General features: G+C 44.7%; 1 protein-coding gene across 1 annotated transcript; it reads left to right on the forward strand.

Moving 5' to 3' along the window:
* The first annotated feature begins 238 nt into the window (after positions 1-238).
* On the forward strand, positions 239-23,118 carry arhgef15b (Rho guanine nucleotide exchange factor 15b). The gene is made up of 16 exons (XM_071333699.1): positions 239-940; positions 5,307-5,876; positions 11,121-12,110; positions 13,839-13,893; positions 14,509-14,570; positions 15,387-15,664; positions 15,930-16,090; positions 17,867-18,019; positions 18,225-18,354; positions 18,528-18,602; positions 19,962-20,054; positions 20,224-20,378; positions 20,592-20,759; positions 21,185-21,270; positions 21,444-21,548; positions 21,864-23,118. Exons 2-16 carry the CDS (start codon positions 5,411-5,413, stop codon positions 22,028-22,030), a joined length of 3,144 nt encoding a protein of 1,047 aa, XP_071189800.1. The 5' UTR covers positions 239-940; positions 5,307-5,410; the 3' UTR covers positions 22,031-23,118.
* The last annotated feature ends 37 nt before the right edge of the window (positions 23,119-23,155 follow it).

The raw sequence follows: 23,155 nt of genomic DNA on the forward strand, positions 1-23,155 counted from the left end.
AGAATAACCAAGACTGGACTATAACCCAGTAGATTATTATGAGTATGATATACAGTAAAAAATACAGTGTAAACGTTTCCACAGACTCCAGAGTATTGAATTGTTCCAAAAGAAGAGCGTAGTAAACAAAACAAAAAATGAATCGTGGCTAAAGGCAATGTCGAGGGGCGGGACAAGAGACAGACACTCTCACCAGGAACTCCCTCTTGAGCACCTGTCAATTTGTGCACCTGCATGGAAGGAAATGAATAAGCATTACACAGCAAATCATCTGCGTCTATGCAATTCTGAATTATGGCAATAAGAGACCTATAGTCATACAAAAAGAAAGAGAAGACCAATATTATAAAAAAGTAGGACTATTTAAAAGGAGTTAGGCTATTTAGTAAGTCCTGAAAATGTTGTGGAAGCACTTCTATTATAATATCTCTTCACCAGTGTGTCAGTGTGTTGTTTTGAAAGGGTGTTTACTCTATTGAAAGAGCGAGTTGTGTTCAGTTTGTGTTGTGTGAGATGAGAGGGAGACAGAGGAAAGAGAGGGTGGAGAAATCTCGGGGGGGGCACAACCCCACACCGGCAGGCCCACGCACGCGAACGCAAGCAGGAAACAAAGAACTGGCAATGATGAAATCGCTCCCCGAACCGCATACTAGGATCTACAGCGAAACAATAAAGAATACTCAGAGAACACTATAGTTCGTTGTGTTATTATTATCGTGTATGTTTAGACTACATTGTATTTTATGGATTTCCCATTTTTGTGGAATTATTGAAGTTGATGCATAATCTGACTAGTGTAGCCGCGACTGATTAAATATACTTGTTTTTTTAATCGGAGGACGATTTATAATCGTTGACAGTGGTTTTGACAAGGCAATAATTTTACATGAACTGGATTGTCGTTGGATGATTGTTTACGGACGTGGATGCGAATCTACTGGTGAGTAACATGCACTTGATTCACTGTCTGGCTGCCTACGATTTTGACAGTAGTTTGACAAAATCAATTAACATATCAAATGTTGTAGTTACATTTGTGTCACTTTAATTCAGATTGCAAGATTTTATTGCATACATGGTCCAACACAGTATATATATGTTTTTCTTTTACAGTTTTTTATTAATTAACAATTTTCATAAACTTAAAGGTTTGAAACATGAATATGAATATTTTTGGGGTGTAAAAATGTAACTACGAGGCAGTGTTTGTGTGTGTGTGTGTGTTTCCTTTCAAAACACACCTTTTTCCGCTCTTCCCGACAAACAGACATAGAGAGACGATATTGTTTATAATGGCTATTGTCAGTTCTTCCCTAGACGCTGTGTCCAGTGCTCTAGATTTCTCTTCCTAAAGCCCCCGTCCTGTGACACTTAAGAGCAGATGGCCATATACATACACACACACACACACACACACACACACACACACACACACACACACACACACACACACACACACACACACACACACACACACACACACACACACAGCATGCCTGTGGTTAATGGATGGAGGTCCACTAAAGCACTTAGGATCGTCAGCTGGACTGCCAAACTGGAAGGATAACACAATGAAAATCAATCTTAAAAAACTGAGTGGGTCGGTGCACACTGGGGCTCTCCAGGATTGATTGAGAGATACAATGGCTGAACGTTTTGACAGAGTGAAAGACTGGCCTAGTGACCTAGACATGATAGCATGTAGCCTGTCTGCCTGCCTGCCTGAAACACAGGAGAATGCTGCTATTGACTGAAACAGGTCAGAAAGCAAGGGTGGACAATAGTTATCCATACTGATGGTTGGTCATAGACCGGCAGAGGGGTGTACACTTAAGGAGACATAATGCATACTGTATTGTCTATCACTTCTTTGTGTATGTTCACTACCAACAAGCAGTCACCCCTATTTACATTGTTAATCAAAACCTGAGGCTAAAACTGGAACCAGAATTTACCCACACTGACACATCAAGTTGAAAGTCGTTAACAAGTCTAAGTTGGTGTTATGTGCTGAAGGAGTCTCGGGGGTTTTTGAGTCAAGTGTGAAAGTGTGCCATGGGCAATCGTTCATGCAGAAATATGGATACAGGTGTGCCATTGGAATCTGTACAGATGTATGATCTCATTTCTACAGTTACAGAGAGCGATGCAATAACCTCCCTATAGCAAAGCCTTGCTGTATAGGGGGATGAGTATTGGTATGGTGACTAACCTAATCTCTCTTTTGGTTTAATACCGCAAGAGCTGTGGCTATCTACCTGCTGTTTTAGTGTCTATTTTTGAATGACCTCGCAATGAAATGAATAGTTTGTTCATGACATCAACTTTTTCCCCCTTTTTATAGAAAGAAGGGAACTAGAGAAGGAGGTATACGTCCCTCAGCTGTTTTGTATGAATGGAGTGAATGTAACGAATGAAGGGTATTGAATGTCATGTACCGAGCCCGTACAGAGTATCAGATGGGATGCCTGATCATCTGTTCAGAATGTCTGCGGTGCACACACCCTTTGCAAGCATTCACATTGTGCTTATGACTTAAATTCTTACAGGGTTACATTTGATCATGTCTCGCCGAGATAAAGGGGTTCTTACTGTAACTTACCACGTGCGGTAAAGACCGCTTCAGAGTGTATTGACGCATGGACCTGTATTGTCTTCACAGTGTGTTATCTTTTTATTGGCCAAAGCGCATGACTCCAATTCACATACCGTTCCAACAGATACACAGATTATACAATCTCTATTGCACTCCACACCCGCCCTTTCCCACTTGTTCAAAAGGAACACCCATGTGAGAATGCTTTTCATCGGCGACAGCTCAGCGTTCAACGCCACAGTGCCCTCCAAGCTCATCACTTAGGTAAGGACCCTGGGACTGAACACCTCCCTCTGCAGATCTTGTACTTCCTGATGGGACGCCCCCAGGGGGTGAACGTAGTCAACGACACCTCTGCCGTGCTGACCCTCAACACGGGTGGCTTCGTTCCCACTTCGTTCCCAGTACTGCGTGGCCGGGCACAACTCCAACATCATCAAGTTTGCCAACGACACAACGGTGGTAGGCCTGATCACAACGACAATGAAACAGCCTATAGGCAAGAGACCTGGCAGTGTGGCGCCAGGACAACAACCTCTCCCTGTCAGCAAGACAAATGAGCTTATTGTGGACTACAGGAAATTTTGGGCCGAGCACACCCCCATTCACATCGACAGGGCTGTAGTGGAGCGGGTCGAGAGCTTCAAGTTCCTCGGTGTCCACATCATTAAGGATCTATCATGGTCCAAACACACCAACACAGTCATGAAGAGGGCACGACAATGCCTCTTTCCCTCAGGAGGCTGAAAATATTTGGTATGGGCCCTCAGATCCTCAAAAGGTTCTACAGCTTCACCATTGAGAACATCTTGACTGGCTGCATCACCGCTTGATGTGTCAACTGCTTGGCATCCGACCACAAGGCGCTACAGAGGGTAGTGCATACGGCCCAGGACATCACTGGGGCTGAGCTCCCTGCCATCCAGGACCTCTATACTAGGCGGTATCAAAGACTCCAGCCACCTAAGTCATAGACTGTTCTCTCTGCTACCGCACAGCAAGCGGTACCGATGCACCAAGTCTGGAACCAACAAAACCCTGAACAGTTTCTACTCCCAAGTCATAAGACTACGAAATAGTTAACCAAATTGCTACCTGGACTATTTATATATCTGCATCGACCCTTTTTGCACTAACTTTTTTGACTTTTTTGACTTTTTTGATCACATATGCTGTTGCTATTATTTACTATCTGTCACTTTATTCCTAGTTATATCTACATATATAGCTCAATTGCCTTGTACCCCTGCACATCGACTCGGTACTGGTACCCCGTGTATATAGCCAAGTTATCGTTACTCATTGTGTATCTATTATTACGTGTTTTACTTTTCTATTATTTCTCTATTTTCTTTCTCTCTGTATTGTTGAGAAGGGCCCGTAGGTAAGTCAATATTTCACTGTTAGTCTACACCTGTTGTTTACAAAGCATGTGATGAATACATTTTGATTTGACCACATGATCCATTCCAAAACGGTACAGTAATTTCCCTGTTTCCAATCTTTTCCTTATCTCCCTCCCCATTCCCCTCCAAATATAATTCTCTCTCTGCCTCTCTCTCTGTCTCTCGGTCTCTGTCTCTCTCGCTCTCCGTTACTTTGCTGTTGTTCTTTGAACAAGCTTGAAATGTCTGAATGGACTCTGGCATAAAGCATTAAGGAGATTTGCTCTGTTATTGTTGAGCTTCCTGTTGTGAAACTCATTACGTAACCTGCTTTCCTAGTTGGAAACCGTATAATTATTATTCTAGGTGGCATGCTTGCAATATGTGTTTAACTGTAACTCATATTTGCATGCGGTTATGGAACCCTGACCTGTCCACCGGACGTGCTACCTGTCCCAGACCTGCTGTCTTCAACTCTTAATGATCGGCTATGAAAAGCCAACTGACATTTATTCCTGATTATTATTTGACCATGCTGGTCATTTATGAACATTTTGAACATCTTGGCCATGTTCTGTTATAATCTCCACCCGGCACAGCCAGAAGAGGACTGGCCACCCCTCATAGCCTGGTTCCTCTCTAGGTTTCTTCCTAGGTTTTGGCCTTTCTAGGGAGTTTTTCCTAGCCACCGTGCTTCTACACCTGCATTGCTTGCTGTTTGGGGTTTTAGGCTGGGTTTCTGTACAGCACTTCGAGATATTAGCTGATGTACGAAGGGCTATATAAAATATACTTGATTTTGATTTGATTTGCTGTTTATGCTGTAGACAAATTATCAGTGCACTGTACTGTATGTATAGGAGGTACTGTTACCTATCCATTTTTTACGTTCAAAATGATGCCATGCCTGGGGGACATGGCACTCCCTGAATTGACTGGATTCATGGTTCCTCATCTGTGGTTAGCTGTATGTCTTCGAAGGTGTGTCTCCTCCTTCCAGTCCAAAGTTCCAGTCCTCTCTCTCACCAGGACAAAGTTACCATTCCTGTCTTAGGGATCTTTAATGCAGCGACACAGCTCAGAGAACTCTATTCAATTATTTTGGATTTGATTGCTAATGGATGCGCTGTGTTTTATGATGTGTATGAAGTTTTATTACTGTCATATTAAATACTTATAATGGTTGTATTACCGCATATTAGACCTGAGAACATAAAACAGTGTAATGACACTAGTAGTGTGAAACTAGTCTCTGTCAGACTGTCCTCATTCAGACTTGCTGTATTCAGTCTCTCTCCCCCTCTCTCTCTCTTTGTCCTCTCCAGGTGAAAATGACACACCCAAACTGACCTTTGACCTGAAAGCCTGACCTCCTGACAGGTCAGGGCTCAGATTGGAATACTCCCGGAAATACAGACCACCGTTCAATATGTCCCTCCCGGAACCTTCCATACGCCCCACGTCCCCCTTACCCCCCAGACTGGAGGCCAAACCCCGGCCCCCCATCTCTAGGAAACCCCCTCCCTCCAACGGATCCCCCTCCACCCCCTCCCAACTCGGGGAGAGGGGCAGCACAGGCAGCAATTCCAGAGGTAAAGTCAAGAGCATAGTGAGCAAGTTCAGCCACCCAGAGACTACACCTACCACCAGAGGATATGCTACACCAACTGCCAATGGCACCACCATCAATCCTCCTCTCCGGACCCGAGGGCCCAGGAGGGCCCCCACAGTCAAGCCCAAACCGTCCCGGGCCTCCATCCAGCAGTCTGCGAGTCCAGACCAGGCCCCTCCACTGCCCATGAAGAGGAGCCGGATCCTGCGGCAGCAGAGCGACCAGCCCAAGAGGGACACCCCTGGAGGAGAGGAGGGGACTGGCATACCAGTCAGTCGATCAGGTAGAGTTTGTTTTTAATGCAATCAGTCAGTGGCCGTGTCTGAAATATCTGTACTTGCGTTCTAAATAGTAGGCATTTTAGGTATGCAAAAAATATGTTTTATAGTATAGGACATTTTTTAAATGTAGTATACTTTAAATGCCAGGATGTCATACTCATTTCTGCTTTTTATCTAGTAGAATTCACTGCACAATATTGAGGAAGAGAGTCGTCATGACAACAGCTGATAATCAGCTGAGAGGAGCTCTGTACCAAAATGAAGGAATGGAGGGAATCAACACAACTGTGTATTAGATGACACATTCTCAGTAGGATGAGACTAGCATGCTGATATTTGTAGCTTATCGTATTCGTTTTTACTAAACCGTACATTCTAAATAGTATGTAGTACGATTAGTACACAGTATGTCGTTTTAGTAAGTAGTAGGCAAGACAGATTTTGGACCCAGCCAGTCAGTATATCGATTGATCAATTCATGAATCAGTATTAATATCCTCTCGAAAAACTATGTTATGATAGGGACTGATCATTTGTTATGATTAGCAATGTAGCCTACCTATCTACAAGGCAAGCAATGCAGACAGAGCAACAAAATGAACTGTTTTTTTACAGGTTAGCTTTCCCACGGATGCCCGTTAATCAAGTGTTGCCAACAGTAACACATGACCTAATCATCAGGAAGCATTAACGGTAATCCCAGCCCAACCCAACAACCTAGCCCTAGGGTGGCAAGTTAAGAAAACAATCTGTTCAGTATTTGAGTGTTACAAACATTGACATGTTTCATGTACCTCTACACGTTTCTTTGCCAGTTTGATACCATATGCAGCAAAAGTCACCTATATGCATGCCACATGCGAGTGCAGTATGTGTGGTATGTTTCTTTGAGAGAGCGGAATCTGTGCTCAGGTGTGTTGCCTCATTCCTGAGGCCTAGAGGGTGACACGTTTTCCCTTTACCTAGAGACCAAACGACTACCCAAACAGCCGGAAACCGGTTCTGTCAGTGCACCTGTATAGGTAAACCGGTTTCCCTTGAATAGTGTTTTATCTCAATTTCTTTTATTTTTATATTTATTTAACCTTTATTGAACTAGGAAAGTCAGTTAAGAACAAATTCTTATTTACAATGACGGCCTACCAAGAGGCCTCCTGCGGGGTCAGGGGCTGGGATTAAAATTTAAAAAAATATATAGAACAAAACACACATCACGACAAGAGAGACACCACAACACTACATAAAGAGAGACCTAAGACGACAACATAGCATGGCAGAAACACATGAAAACACAGCATGGTAGCTACACAACATGGCAGCAGCACAACATGGTAGCAGCACAAAACATGGTACAAACATGAATGGTCACAGACAACAGCACAAAGGGCCATAAGGTAGAGACAATAATGCATCACGCGAAGCAGCCACAACTGTCAGTAAGCGTGTCCATTATTGAGTCTTTGAATGAAGAGATGGAGATAAAACGGTCCAGTTTGAGTGTTTTTTGCAGCTCGTTGCAGTCGCTAGCTGCAGCAAACTAAAAAGAGGCGCGACCCAGGGATTTATGTGTGCTTTGGGGACATTTAACAGAAAGTGATTGGCAGGATGAGGGCTGCAGTAGGTATCTCAGATAGGGGGGAGTGAGGCCTAAGAAGGTTTTATAAATAAGCATCATCCAGTGGGTCTTCAAATCAAATTGTATTTGTCACATACACGTGTTTAGCAGATGTTATTGCGGGTATAGCGAAATGCTTGTGTTTCTTGCTCCAACAGTGCAGTAATATCTAACAATTTCACAACAATACACACAAATCTAAAGTAAAGGAATGAAGAATATATAAATATTGGGTGAGCAATGTCAGAGCGACATAGACTTAGTTACAGTTGAATAGGATAGAATACAGTATATACATTTCAGTCTCTCTGTCCCAGCTTTGATGCACCTGTACTGACATCACTTTCTGGATGATAGCGGAGTGAACAGGCAGTGGCTCGGGTGGTTGTTGTCCTCAATTATCTTTTTGGCCTTCCTGTGACATTGGGTTCTGTAGGTGTCCTGGAGGGCAGGTAGTTTGCCCCCGGCGATGCGTTGGGCAGACTGCACCACCCTCTGGAGAGCCCTGCGGTTGTGGGTGGTGCAGTTGCCGTACCAGGCGGTGATACAGCATGACAGGATGCTCTCAATTTTGCATCTGTAAAAGTTGGAGGGTTTTAGGTGCCAAGCCAAATTTCTTCAGTCTCCTGAGGTTGAAGAGGTGCTGTTGCTCCTTCTTCACCACACTGTCTGTGTGGGTGGACCATTTCAGTTTGTCAGTGGTGTACGTCGAGGAACTTGAAGCTTTCTACCTTCTCCACTGCGGTCCCGTCGATGTGGATAGGGTGGTGCTCCCTCTGCTGTTTCCTGAAGTCCATGATCAACTCCTTTGTATTGTTGACGTTGGGTGAGAGGTCAGATAAGGTAGAGGTGATATGATCCTTGACTAGTCTCTCAAAGCACTTCATGATGACAGAAGTGAGTGCTACGGGGTGATAGTCATTTAGTTCAGTTACCTTTGCTTTCTTGGGTCCAGAAACAATGGTGGACATCTTGAAGTATGTGTGGACAGTAGACTGGGATATGGAGGGATTGAATATGTCCGTAAACACTCCAGCCATCTGGTCTGCTCTGAGTATGCAGCTAGGGATGCCGAAGCCTAAGAGCTAGAAGCACGGCAGTCCTCTCTGTCTGCGCCATTTTCAAAATTGCGACGGGTGTAGTGTACAGAGATGACCAGTTTTATACAGTAGTATAGAGTGCAGTGTTGTGTCCTATAAGGAGCATTGGTGGCAAATCTGATGGCCAAATGGTTAAGAACATATAGCCGCTCGAGAGCACCATGATCTATAAATTACGTCTCCGTAGTCTAGCATGGGTAGGATAGTCATCTGAATCAGGGTTAGTTCGGCAGCTGGGGTGAAAGAGGAGTGATTACGGTAGTTGTAACCAAGTCTAGATATAACCTTAGCCGATATGTGCTGAGAGAAGGATGGTGTACCATCTAGCCATACTCCCAAGTACTTGTATGAGGTGACTACCTTAAGCTCTAAACCCTCAGCGGTAGTAATCAAACTCTCAGAGGTAGTAATCACACATTCTTCTTACCAAACCACATGACCTTTGTTTTGGAGGTGTTCAGAACAAAGTTAAAGGCAGAGAAAGCTTGTTGGACACTAAGAAAGCTTTGTTGTAGAGCGTTTAACAATAAATCCGGGGAGGGGCCAGCTGAGTATAAGACTGTATCATCTGCATATAAATGGATGATAGGGGCCTCCCGAGTAGCGCAGTGGTCTAGCTGTGCCGCTAGAGATCCTGGTTCGAGTCCAGGCTCTGTTATAGCCGGCCGCAACTGGGAGACCCATTGGGTGGCTCACAATTGGCCCACCATCGTCCAGGTTAAGGGAGGGTTTGGCCGGCACGTATGTCGTTGTCCCATCGCGCTCTAGTGACTCCTGTGGCGAGCCGGGGACATGCATACTGACACGGTCGCCAGGTGTACGGTGTTTCTTCCGACACATTGGTGTGGATGGCTTCCGGGTTAAGCGGGCCTTGTGTCAAGAAGCAGTGCGGCTTGGTTGGGTCGTATTTTGGAGGACGCATGGCTCTCGACCTTCGCCTCTCCCAAGTCCGTATGGGAGTTGCAGCAATGAGACAAGATTGTAACTACCGATTGGATATCATGAAATTGGGGAGGGAAAAGGGGTAAAAAGTAAAAAACAAACCAAAAAACAACAACAAATATATATGGATAAGAGAGCTTTCTACTGCTTGAGCTATGTTGTTGATGTAAATTGAGAAGAGTGTGGGACCTACGATCAAGCCTTGGGGTACTCCCTTGGTGACAGGCAGTGGCTGAGATAGCAGATGTTCTGACTTTATACACTGCACTCTTCGAGGGAGGTAGTTAGTAAACCAGGCCAAAGACCCCTCAGAGACATCAATAATACTTGCCTGAACGAGAGCCAGTCAGCCTGAGTATGCTTGTGCCGAGTGATTTGCCAAATGGAATTCTTGAGGTGGAGTAACTCTGCCAGATCACGATTGATGAGCATTTTATGGCATGCTCATCAGACAGCTTCTACCTCATCAATGAGACTAACCTGCTTAAGTAAAGGAAAAAATAAAGAAACATATCCCACGCAGGCGTCTGTTCGTCCGTCCATGTGCTTGTGCGTGCATGTATGTGTGTGAGTGAATGGCAAAGAGAAGAAGAGGCTGAGTAGAAATCTAGAAGAGTGCTAGAGAAAGAAAGAGGGGGAGAGCTGACTGAGAGAAAGCGAAAGGGTTCCTGTCCAAAACTGCAAGAAAAACAAGGAACAGGAACTAGTAGCATTTCTGACTGCAGAAAAGAACAAAGCAATATCAAAATAGATAAACACAAATAAATATTTTTGCCTGTTTCCTGTTAGTACTAAACACTCATCAGGCTAAACAACTTAAGAATACTTCCCCAAGTTTGTGACAAAGCAAAAAACAAATCATGAAAGTAGGAGCAACTATTGAAAGTATTATAAAAATAGGAAGGTTGCATGTTAATTTGGCTAAAACAGTGACGTGTCTCACACACACACACACACACACACACACACACACACACACACACACACACACACACACACACACACACACACACACACACACACACACACACACACACACACACACACACACACATTTGACTGATGTGCATTCCATTTCCATAAATATTTTATGGCATGCTCATCAGACAGCTTTTACCTCGTCAAATCTTTACTGTCAAGGCACTGCACTTGTGCTGACTGGACAGTCCAGTTTGTGTTTAATGCCTAAGGCTTAATGTTTACCTTTCCTAAGAAAACTGAGGTCAATCAGGACACAGAAAGACACACACACAGTGAAAGTAATATGTCCTGTTATCACAGGACCAGACTAGACAGGAGGCAACCACAATGATCAGTGAACTCCATAGAGGGTTTAAGTCTGCCAAGGTTCAAGGGTCAATACAGGCCTCGAATGGAGTAAGTAATCCCAAAGTCTTGGAGTTCTTGGTAACATAAAAGCCAAACAAAACAAAACAAAAAAACGTGTATTTCTGATGCTTTATTCATTTCCTGTTACTGCAAACATATAAGCAGAAATAGGGCAGTGGATGTAAAAAGGGATGGGTTATGTTAGTGATATGTTATGGCCTCCCAAACCATCTAACTCTGTGTCTCTCCCTCTTCCCCAGCACCTGACGGAAAAGAGGTAGAGCTTCAGCTGATTGGAGGAGTGGAAGTTGAGCCGGAGCACGGTTCAGGCACGCCCCTTAGCCCGTGCTGCGACCAGGACTGCAGTTGTGTGTGCCACCTCCACCGGCCCGGCATGAAGCTGATATGGGTTCCCATCAACAAGGAAGAAGAGGAGGAGGAGGAGGAGGAGGAGGAGGAGATTGTTCTGGAAGAGGAAACAGAGGAGGAGGAGCGAGGAATGGAGGGGGAGAGCGAGGCAGGGGATGAGGAGGAGGAGGGGGTGAGCGGTTTGTTGAGTGAGGAACGGGCGGGGCAGAGATTTAAGAAGGCAAAGTTTAACCAGGTTCTGGATGTGATGATAGCTAAAGGGAACCGGAGAAGGTCAGACCCAGGATCCCAGGTCATTCTAGCCTCCTTGGCCCTAAAACGCTCCCAGTCACCCCCCATCCCCCCTAAAAGAACCCAATCTCCCCCAAGCCATTTGAATGCCTCCATAGAGGAGGAGGACTCTATATATGAAGCTACTCTACTAATGGTGGAGCCAACACCCAGAAAGATCTGTAAAGAACTGGACATTAAGAAACCGGTCCGTTGGTCAAAACTGTCCTCTAGCAACTCCGAGGAAAACACTTCGATCCAGTCCGATTCAGACCCATCCCAAACCCAGACTACCGAGGACGCCCCTCCGGCCATCCCACCTCGGGTACCCCTTGCCCAGGACAAGTCCAAAACACCTGGCCACAACCTAACGCCCGTTCACAGGGGGGGTATCGCCTTCCCTCAGCCCACCGCGGAGGAGTGGCGCTCCCTGCACCCCTCATCCCTCAACCATTCCTCTAGCCCCATAGTACCCCACCGGGTGGCCCCTCCACCCCCCACCAGCCCCCTGCTGCCCCACAGAGTCCCCCCACCTCAGCCCCCCAAAACGGGCAGGGACGACAGGAGACTCAGTAACATCTCCGGCCATTCCATCAACCAAGCTATAAAAGGTTGGTATAAAAGTAAACATGCAATAAACCTGTTTTCTAGCATCTTTTCTAGTGAGAGGTCAGATACAGTGGGGAGAACAAGTATTTGATACACTGCCGATTTTGCAGGTTTTCCTACTTACAAAGCATGTAGAGGTCTGTAATTTTTATCATAGGTACACTTCAACTGTGAGAGACAGAATCTAAAACAAAAATCCAGAAAATCACATTGTATGATTTTTAAGTAATTAATTTGCATTTTATTGCATGACATAAGTATTTGATCACCTACCAACCAGTAAGAATTCCGGCTCTCACAGACCTGTTAGTTTTTCTTTAAGAAGCCCTCCTGTTCTCCACTCATTACCTGTATTAACTGCACCTGTTTGAACTCGTTACCTGTATAAAAGACACCTGTCCACACACTCAATCAAACAGACTCCAACCTCTCCACAATGGCCAAGACCAGAGAGCTGTGTAAGGACATCAGGGATAAAATTGTAGACCTACACAAGGCTGGGATGGGCTACAGGACAATAGGCAAGCAGCTTGGTGAGAAGGCAACAACTGTTGGCGCAATTATTAGAAAATGGAAGAAGTTCAAGATGACGGTCAATCACCCTCGGTCTGGGGCTCCATGCAAGATCTCACCTCGTGGGGCATCAATGATCATGAGGAAGGTGAGGGATCAGCCCAGAACTACACGGCAGGACCTGGTCAATGACCTGAAGAGAGCTGGGACCACAGTCTCAAAGAAAACCATTAGTAACACACTACGCCGTCATGGATTAAAATCCTGCAGCGCACGCAAGGTCCCCCTGCTCAAGCCAGCGCATGTCCAGGCCCGTCTGAAGTTTGCCAATGACGATCTGGATGATCCAGAGGAGGAATGGGAGAAGGTCATGTGGTCTGATGAGACAAAAATTGAGCTTTTTGGTCTAAACTCCACTCGCCGTGTTTGGAGGAAGAAGAAGGATGAGTACAACCCCAAGAACACCATCCCAACCGTGAAGCATGGAGGTGGAAACATCATTCTTTGGGGATGCTTTTCTGCAAAGGGGACAGGACGACTCTACCGTATTGAGTGGAGGATGGATGGGGCCATGTATCGCGAGATCTTGGCCAACAACCTCCTACCCTCAGTAAGAGCATTGAAGATGGGTCGTGGCTGGATCTTCCAGCATGACAACGACCCGAAACACACAGCCAGGGCAACTAAGGAGTGGCTCCGTAAGAAGCATCTCAAGGTCCTGGAGTGGCCTAGCCAGTCTCCAGACCTGAACCCAATAGAAAATCTTTGGAGGGAGCTGAAAGTCCGTATTGCCCAGCGACAGCCCCGAAACCTGAAAGATCTGGAGAAGGTCTGTATGGAGGAGTGGGCCAAAATCCCTGCTGCAGTGTGTGCAAACCTGGTCAAGAACTACAGGAAACGTATGATCTCTGTAATTGCAAACAAAGGTTTCTGTACCAAATATTAAGTTCTGCTTTTCTGATGTATCAAATACTTATGTCATGCAATAAAATGCAAATTAATTACTTAAAAATCATACAATGTGATTTTCTGGATTTTTGTTTTAGATTCCGACTCTCACAGTAGAAGTGTACCTATGATAAAAATGACAGACCTCTACGTGCTTTGTAAGTAGGAAAACCTGCAAAATCGGCAGTGTATCAAATACTTGTTCTCCCCACTGTATATACAATATAAAAGGAAGGGTATATTGTTCATTCTGTTGTGTTTCCCTCTAGAACAAGAGGAGGATGGACGCACTAAAGGAGAGAATGAGGACACAGAGGAAGACTGGTAAGCTCTTATCTCTCTTCTGTTGACGTCCATCTTTCCTCTTCTACTCTCATCTCATATGTCTTTGTTTTGGCCCTGTTTAAAATCTTACTTCCTCCCTTCCTGTAAGTTACCACAGATCAGTGTGGGTTGGATCAATGAAGGTGATAGGGTATCACTTATCCAATCACATATCAGTGATTACCTCATGGAAGGAAGGAAGGAAAGGAAGGAAGGATGCATTTAGCCAAGTTGTATCTATGATCATATATTCTCCATTCATGCATTTTTAGATGTTCTATTGATATCTGTAAATCAACCAATTAAATCAAGCCACAGCCGGCCATGATTACAGACACCTGTGTGTCTTTTCAAACTATATAAACGAGTGACCCGCAGTATTTGTCATTATACGCTGATGAGAAACACTGTTATTAAATTATTGCATCTGAGCTCCTAGAGTGTGCGGCTCTCCTTTTCTTTTTCACGTGTTCTACTCCGATACCCAGCACCTCACCTAAAAAGGTGTGCGTTTCTTTCGCCTCCAAAGGGTTAGAACCGGGCCTATGTTTCACTAATTAACACTTTCCCAGCTTAGTCAGTTATCTAACACCCTGCCCTTCTTTCCTGTCCCAGTACGCCTGTAGCCCCACCCAGGAGAGGATCCTATATTGACTGGGAGTCCAGACTGCAGGACGGTAAGGTTACCAGGAGAGGATCCTATATTGACTGGGAGTCCAGACTCTAGGACGGCAAGGTTACCAGGTGAGGATCCTATATTGACTGGGAGTCCAGACTGCAGGACGGTAAGGTTACCAGGAGAGGATCCTATATTGACTGGGAGTCCAGACTGCAGGACGGTAAGGTTACCAGGAGAGGATCCTATATTGACTGGGAGTCCAGACTGTAGGACGGTAAGGTTACCAGGAGAGGATCCTATATTGACTGGGAGTCCAGACTCTAGGACGGTAAGGTTACCAGGAGAGGATCCTATATTAACTGGGAGTCCAGACTGCAGGACGGTAAGGTTACCAGGAGAGGATCCTATATTGACTGGGAGTCCAGACTGCAGGACGGTAAGGTTACCAGGAGAGGATCCTATATTGACTGGAAGTCCAGACTGTAGGACGGTAAGGTTACCAGGAGAGGATCCTATATTGACTGGGAGTCCGGACTGTAGGACGGTAAGGTTACCATGAGAGGATCCTATATTAACTGGGAGTCCAGACTGCAGGACGGTAAGGTTACCAGGAGAGGATCCTATATTGACTGGGAGTCCAGACTGCAGGATGGTAAGGTTACCTGACACAAGCAAGCATAACACACCCAAAATATCAGACACTGCTGAATCAGGTGACAAATGACATGCAAATGTAGGTGTAAAAGAAACAGAAAATGTTTGGTATGTCATCATTATTTGAGGGTCACCCATAGAGTAATACCCCACATATAAATACCTAATCTATTTGTATTAAGAGATTGTTTGCCCTTTGACCCCTCTGTGACCCCCTTAGAGCCTCTGTACCAGACGTACCGCGCCACTGTCATCACCAAGGAGATCCGGCGCCAGACGGTGTGCCGCAACATCAGCAAGACTAGCGCCGACTACCACATGGACTGGACCGCCCGCCGTGGTGGCGTGGGCATGGGGTCGGGTGGTGTGGGGGCGGTGGGCAGTGGTACTATTCCATTGCCCACCCCGGGCCAGAGCACCCTGTGGCAGGACATACCAGGAGTACGGGACAGTGGGGTGCTGGAGACCCTCAGCCCTGAACAGTGCAAGTACCAGGAGGTGAGGAAGAGGGGGAAAGAGGAGAAGGGGGTAGGGAGAGGCAATTCAGCAATAAAAGAGAAAGGAAGAGTTGAATGGACGTTGTCATGTATTAAGATGGAATCCCCCAGTGAGTGAAGAGCAAGTGTTCAGGTTTTCGAAGATTCTGTTTTTTTTATAGAATCGTCAGTAGGAAATACTCAAATCGGATGGTGATATTCAATTACGGTTTGAATGTATGAGTACAATGTATGAATTCACCGTACCATTCTCTCTCTTCCCTCAGAGTATGTTTGAGGTGTTGACATCTGAAGCGTCGTACCTGCGTTCCCTGAGAGTTCTCACAGAACACTTCCTGGAATCCCGGGATCTGGACGAAGCGCTGATCATCCGGGACAGGAAGACCCTCTTCTCCAATGTCCTGCGAGTCCGGGAGGTCAGCGAGAGGTAAGAGGGAGAGAGAGGAGTAAAGGGATTCTCAGCTAACAGTTGGGAGTCAGAGGAAGGAAGGAAATAAGGAATAGCATCTGACGCAGATTGATAGATTTATACCGTTAGATCGGGACAATTTATACCGTTAGATCATGACAAATCAAATAAAAGTTTATTGGTTTATCATACACAGTTTAGCAGATGTTATAGCCGGTGCCACACAAAGCTCCTAACAGTGCAGTAGAGTGTCAAAACAAGTACACAAATAATCAGAAACAAGAAATCAATCATGTCAGAATGAATCCAATGATCTAGTTGATCCCATTAGATCAGGACAATTGATCATGTTAGATCAGAACAATCCTGGTTGTAGGAAAGCTATAATGTGTGCAGAGTGGAGACCCAGCACGACAGTGACCGCCACAGGCCACTGCTTTATCCTTGACGTGACATGAAACAAGGAGGCTGTGTTTTGCCCCACGATTACACCCGTAGAGAGTGTAACCCCCCCTTTTTGGTCTTTTGCGTAGTAGCAAAGTGGCTCCTATGCAGTCCATGCACAATGTTCATACTGAATACAAGCAGTCTGGTGTTCAGTATGAACCATCACCCTGGGCGTTGCCACCCCTGGGTGTTGCTTTTGTAGAAATCCATTACTATGTAGTTTAGTTGATGTCAAAGAGAAGGAGGGGGGGAATCAAATGTTTGTGTGTTCCATTTTGTTGTATGATCTTGCATTAAACATTTTTATCTATGGAGACATTTTGTGAATATATTACTCAACCCCCTTTATTCTGACTTTCACTACGTCAATTTTATTGATTGAAAACTACATTTGGCAATTGCAGCCATTCACTAACAGGTGGTCCTTATCTTTAGAATACATTTTTACATCCATTTGGCAAATATACATTTTAGAAGACCAGCCGACAAATAAATGGTTGCTATGCCTACAACACGTGCGTATTCTGGTGACATGATGATCGATGCTTGGCTGCCATTTGACAAATACAAATAATCTCGCTCTTTTATCCATAATAATCTCATCATCTAGGCTATACCAGCACTGCATCTGCAAGCTTTTGGCTAAGACACACGTGCCAATACCAGAGTGGGCACATTGGCTATATAATGCAATATTTTTGTGACAAAACCATCATTAGAGTTGAATATGCAATGAAGGCCCAATTAACTTGTTTTTTTTTTATCCGGTACATGGGAATTTAACCACAAAAGTTATTTTTATGTGCAGTAAGTCATCACGCAACAAGTGAATTTGATGGAAACGCATTTCTGGTGGCATATAGTTTTTATGCGGATTTTAGAATATTCACATGAAAATCTGTCGCCAATTGGATGGAAACCGTGCTCGAGTTATTTCCTGATAGTTGCTGGTTAAAAATGCAATCTACACGAGACCTTCTAATTGGCAAGTTTGCATGGGCATGAGTTTCGGCTTTCCATAGTGATATCACCATATGGTAAATTGGTTAATAGACCAATAACAAAATAGTTACAAACCTCTCTGCCAATAACAGCTAGTTTTTAGTTTTCCCCTCCCCACTAAGATAACTCCCTAGCAAAATTATTTGTTGAAAAATAGTTTTTGGCTAAAAAGCAAATTTTGCAAATTTTAATGGAAATCGTATACAGTAAGGTACATAGTTGTTACCCAGAAATTATGTAATATTGATATGAAAAGAAACGGCTGCATTGGACCTTTAAAAAAAAAAACTAATCAATAGAATAAACCATAACCTTTGCCCTTTCGAACCCCCCCCCCCCCATTAGGTTTCTGAAGGACCTGGGGGACCGTATGGACGAAGGTCTGGTGTTCTCCGACATCTGTGACATCATCCACTACCACGCACAGCACAACTTCCCGGCCTACATCGACTACGTCCGCAACCAGATCTACCAGGAGAAGACCTACACATTCCTTATGTAAGTATGGGTCTATTACTAGATCTCAGAGGTAGGGTTGCAAAATCATGGTCATTTCCTCCAAATTCACAGATTTTCCAGAAATCCAGATCGGAGAATTCCCGGATTTCCTGATTTTGGGAATGTTGACGGAGGCATCTTGGTCTGATCATTTACCCAGCAAACTAGAAAAAGATGAGACACTGAATAATGTGTGTCCCCACAGGAAAACCAATGTGGCGTTTGCCACGGTCATCACCCGTCTGCAGGAGTCTCCTCAGTGCCAGCGGCTGCCATTCATGTCCTTCCTGCTGCTGCCCTTCCAACGAATCACACGCATTAAGATGCTCATCGAGGTGAGCGGTATCATGGGAACTGTTTTTGTGGCCCACTGTGAAGTGGACTACAAAGTGTTTTCTATCACAATGAAAAGCATGAAACCATATGACTATTAGATTTTTTGCCTTGAATCCAGATCATCATTTGTTTGTATTGTGTAACATGGCTTATTGTTGCTTTCATTCATCAGAACATCTTGAAAAGAACAAAGGAGGGGACTACAGAGGAACACACCGCCTCCAAGGCCCTGGACTCTGTTTCCAAGGTAACCCACCTCTCCTGTTTCCATCCAGCCGTCTGCCTGCCCACAGACATTCCGATTGTTCCATTCTAAAGCACTGTTCCACACCGTTCTGGAATATGGAATAATGGCGCCAGTCCCCTGGTCTATTGTGTGGGATAGAGGATATCCTATTGTGAGAGGACAGAGAGAGTGACTCAGTGTGTCACTGCAGACAATGACAATCTGACAAAGTGCAGAAGAGACAGATAAGAGATGAGGACTCCCAGCTAGCATATTTGGTTCCTTGGAAGTTGTGTGAACGTACATTTTTGGTTTCCCATTGGTTCTGGGAACAAAGTCATACATTTCCTGACTGGTAAAACAGAATGTTTTTTTAAACGTTTTAAACGTTTTGAAATCAAAGCACAGATAGGACACATGGAAATTAATTTGCTTAGGAATTAATCATGCTAACACGTTTATTTTTTGCTTTACTCTGGCACGGCGTCAGTGAGATTCAAACCTATGATCTTCTGTCCACTATCCATGGAATTGGTACACTGTGCCACCAGGATGGAGGAAGCATGCCTTTTTTTTATTCATACAAAGCTGTTCATTTAAGTCTATTCAATCAAAGGGAACAAGCACTCATTAACACAGTTAACAAGATCAAGGATAGAGAGAGTTTTGTTGATGCTGAGAACGGAATGTATATGTTTTTAAATAACATTCCTAGAATGTTCTTTGAACGATGCTAATATTTTCTTATAGTTTTTATGGAAAGTTTTCTTAATGTTCTGAGAACACGACGTTAAATAGAACCATGAGGAAAACGTTATGCTGAAGAACTGAAATTCCCACAGAAAAACTTTGTTTCTTAACGTTCTCGGAACGTTCTGAGGACATGACTTTATTTAGAACCATGAGACTTGTGGAAAACGTTATGCTGAAGTACTGAAATTCCCACCTATGAAACATATGGTTCTCAGAACGTTATGTGCTAGCTGGGTATCCTGCACCATTCCCAGAACATGGTGTGAATGTTGTATGCAAAATAACCATGCTCTTACCAAGCTCTAAGAAACATATGGTTCAAGGGGACATTACAGTATGTGTTACCTGGGCTGCCGGTCGCTGCTGTGCTAGCTAGTGTTATTCAAGAAGGGAGGGATCCTCTTGAAAAAGAGAAGAACTTTATACACTTGTGATAGCGAGGAATGGGGATTTTCATGAAATTGGAGAAGGGCTATGAGGATTATTTCTCTTGTCTGTCTGAGAGGAAAAGTGAAGGGGCAGCCAAGGTGTCTCTGATCTACTGTTTTCATTCAGTCTCTTGTTCTTTGTCTCATACAATTTCTCTTTTTCTTTCGCTCCTCCTCTCTCTCTCTCTCTCTCTCTCAGATCATAGAGGAGTGCAACACCCAAGTGGGGAAGATGAAACAGGTGGAGGAGCTGATCCACCTCTCCAAGACGCTGGAGTTTGACAAGCTCAAGGTAATCAATTAATCAGTCAGTCAGTCAGTCATTCAGTTATTACACCACCCAAATACAATATGAGCCTATCCCTTTCTGCTTGATTCTTATACATTTCTCCTCCCCTCTCTCTCTCTCTCTTCCTCCCCCTATGTTTCTCTCCCTCTAACCTTCCCCGCCTCTCTATCAGGCCATCCCCATCATCTCCCAAACCCGTTTCCTGGAGAAGCGTGGGGAGGTACAGGAGATGGCTAAAGGGGGCACCCTCTTCAACCTGCGTCCCAAGTTCACCCCTGTCTACCTCTTCCTCTTCAACGACCTGCTCATCATCGCCACCAAGAAGGGGTGAGCCCCCCTTATGGTGTTCATAAGGCTTTATGAAGCCTTCACAAAACCTTCATAAGGCCTTTATTAATGCTTCACAAGTAATATATAACACGTCATACTAGAATATAGAGGGTGGCTCTACATTCACATGTTCTACACTCATACAGTCTATGACTCATCTTACTGTCCCAGCCCTTCAATGTGATTGGTTCCTCCTCTTCTCTCCATTAGTTCGGAGCGTTTCGTGGTGATGGACCACGCCCACCGTTCCCTGGTCCAGGTTCAGCCAATAAGAGAGGACCAGGCCCTGAGCCCTAGCTATGAACACTGTTTCTGTCTGACTCTACTGGAGAACCACCAGGGACGCATGATGGAGAGGCTAATGAAGGCCCCCTCACAGTGAGTAGAACACTGTGTGATATGTAGCACATGGGGATGTGTGATATGGAGCACATGGGGATGTGTGATATGGAGCACATGGGGATGTGTGATATGGAGCACATGGGGATGTGTGATATGGAGCACATGGGGATGTGTGAAACTTACTCCTCAGCCTGAAGTATCCCCACCTGCACCACCGAATAGTTCACTTTTCGGTGACGCCTACTGCTAAAACGCTTCGGGAGGGTGGCCACGTGAGCTAACAAAGCAGAGGTCCTGGGTTCGAGCCTCTGTGTTAGCCGAATCAGGAGGAAGTGGTACTCGCTAGGCGAGCAGCGTGACATCCTTTACAAATACACAAGTCTATTCACACTCTATGGTCTGTTTCACAAGTCCATTCTCTCTTTCTCCTTCTCGCGTTTCTTTCCACCTGACCTGCACAGGTCTGACCTGCACAGATGGATAGCAGCGTTCCCTAACCCTGGTAACCATGATGGAGATCAGGAGGAAGTAATCTATGATGACTGGGGTGAGTGACTGGGTTAGCAAGCCGCAGTTAGGAAGCCATTAGTGACTGAGCTAGTTGCCAAATTCAACCATCCACACACCCATTTAGTCTCCGTTTGCCTTATTGTAAGTACATTGACACACTTTGTGGTTTGTATTTGTGTGGTTTCCTGATATTTACTTTTGTGTCCTCAGACTGTCCTCAGGTGCAGTGTGTGGAGCAGTACATTGCTCAGCAGGCTGATGAGCTCACCCTGGAACCCACTGAGATCATCAACGTGGTGCGCAAGACCAACGAGGGTAAGACCTGCCAGGACACTAATGACCTGTCATGTGGTTAGTTAGGAAACTGGGTAGCACTTTATTTTACAAATCCAGAAATTATCCTGTCTTTACTAATAACACAGTAATAACCAATCCAATTAACCCACTTCTTTTCCCCAACTCTGTTATCCCGAAAACTCTAATTCAACCCTTTAACCTCTATACTGTAGCAGTTTGATTTGGGAATGTTATTTTGCATGATTTATATGTAAACATCCTATCTCCCCCCTGCATGTACCCATCCCTCTTCTTCGCCTTCATTCTCCACCTCCTTTCCCTCCATCTCTCCAGGTTTGTACGAGGGGATCCGTCTCTCCGACGGACAGAAGGGTTGGTTCCCCGTGGAGAACGTTTTAGAGATCACCAACGAGCATGTGCGGCGACGGAACCTTCGAGAGCGCTACCGGGTCATTCAGGCCGCCAGCATCGTCACCAACAAGGTCAAGACCCTTCCATAATGTTGACGGAACGTCAAGGGAACATTCCAGAATAGTAAAGACCATGCCTTAAGGTCACCTTAATGGTGACAGAACATCACAGAACATTTAACTGGATAGGGGAGAGTGAACCAGTGCCTGCCCTGCATGCTCCCCTGAATAACTCTTAGCTGTAGATATGAGATTTCTATGGAGCTCTATCTTACTGTGGGTTTTGACTAGAGGTGGCTTGACATTTGCATAAAGTAGAGCAGAGCTCGTTTTTTTTCTTTCTACCTGTCCACTAGCAGGGTTCTCGCCGTTCACCTTCCCACAGTTCCCCACACATTTCTCTGCGTGCCCTTGTTGAAAATGAATGGGGCAGAACTTGCGGAATTCATTGTTTGTGAAAACCCTACGTTAGCATGTTTTCATTTTGTACAAATTACTAATTTGTTGGAAGTTATGAGGAATGTTTTTTTAGGGAACTTTAAAAGAACCAGGAAATGAAAAATATGGAAGGAGAAGGATGATGTACTAATTTATTACAGGCAAACAAAAATGGACTCCTCTCTTTAATGTTGAGTATGTGTGAGAGTGTATAGTATGAGTGAGAGTGTATGTTTGTGTGTGTGAACCTGCACCCAACCCCACACACTGCCATAGGAAAGTTACCCTGCATCAATGTCAGCCAGGTATACCATACCAGTTTGCACGTATCATGTATCAGGGGGTATATCAAGTATAGATCAAACTCTGAAGTGCCTTCCAATGGATTTTACTAGAAGCACAAGTCCTACAGCTGTTGTATCGTCGTCACTACAGGGTTGAATACATTTAACTGCCATTTTTGGACACAAAAAAAGTCATAGCTAAGTCGCAAACATAATGTCAAGACCACAAAACCTGGTTGTTTGTGATGTACAGTAGTAATATTGGTAACATGGAGCTCTAGTGAAGCCATACTATTATGATATCAACAGGTCTCTATTACTTCTGTATACAACGGGTGGGTCTAATACTGAATGCTGATTGGTTAAAACCACATTCCATACCGTTTGTTTGAGTGAGTGGGTTTACGCTGGTTCAAGATCGTAGTGTTCTTATTAAAACGCTATCATGTTTTTAAATGGGAGTGTTTTTTTTCAACAGATCAAATAAGATTGA

The sequence above is a fragment of the Salvelinus alpinus genome, chromosome 11 (genome assembly GCF_045679555.1).
Source record: "Salvelinus alpinus chromosome 11, SLU_Salpinus.1, whole genome shotgun sequence".
NCBI lineage: Eukaryota > Metazoa > Chordata > Actinopteri > Salmoniformes > Salmonidae > Salvelinus > Salvelinus alpinus.

Bases quoted from the DNA above. Each gene is read 5' to 3' on its own strand.
- arhgef15b (XM_071333699.1), top strand. From the start codon at position 5,411: ATGTCCCTCCCGGAACCTTCCATACGCCCCACGTCCCCCTTACCCCCC. The intron at 12,111-13,838 runs GTTGGTATAAAA...GTTTCCCTCTAG, and splicing joins CATCAACCAAGCTATAAAAG to AACAAGAGGAGGATGGACGC. The intron at 18,020-18,224 runs GTAAGTATGGGT...GTGTCCCCACAG, and splicing joins AAGACCTACACATTCCTTAT to GAAAACCAATGTGGCGTTTG.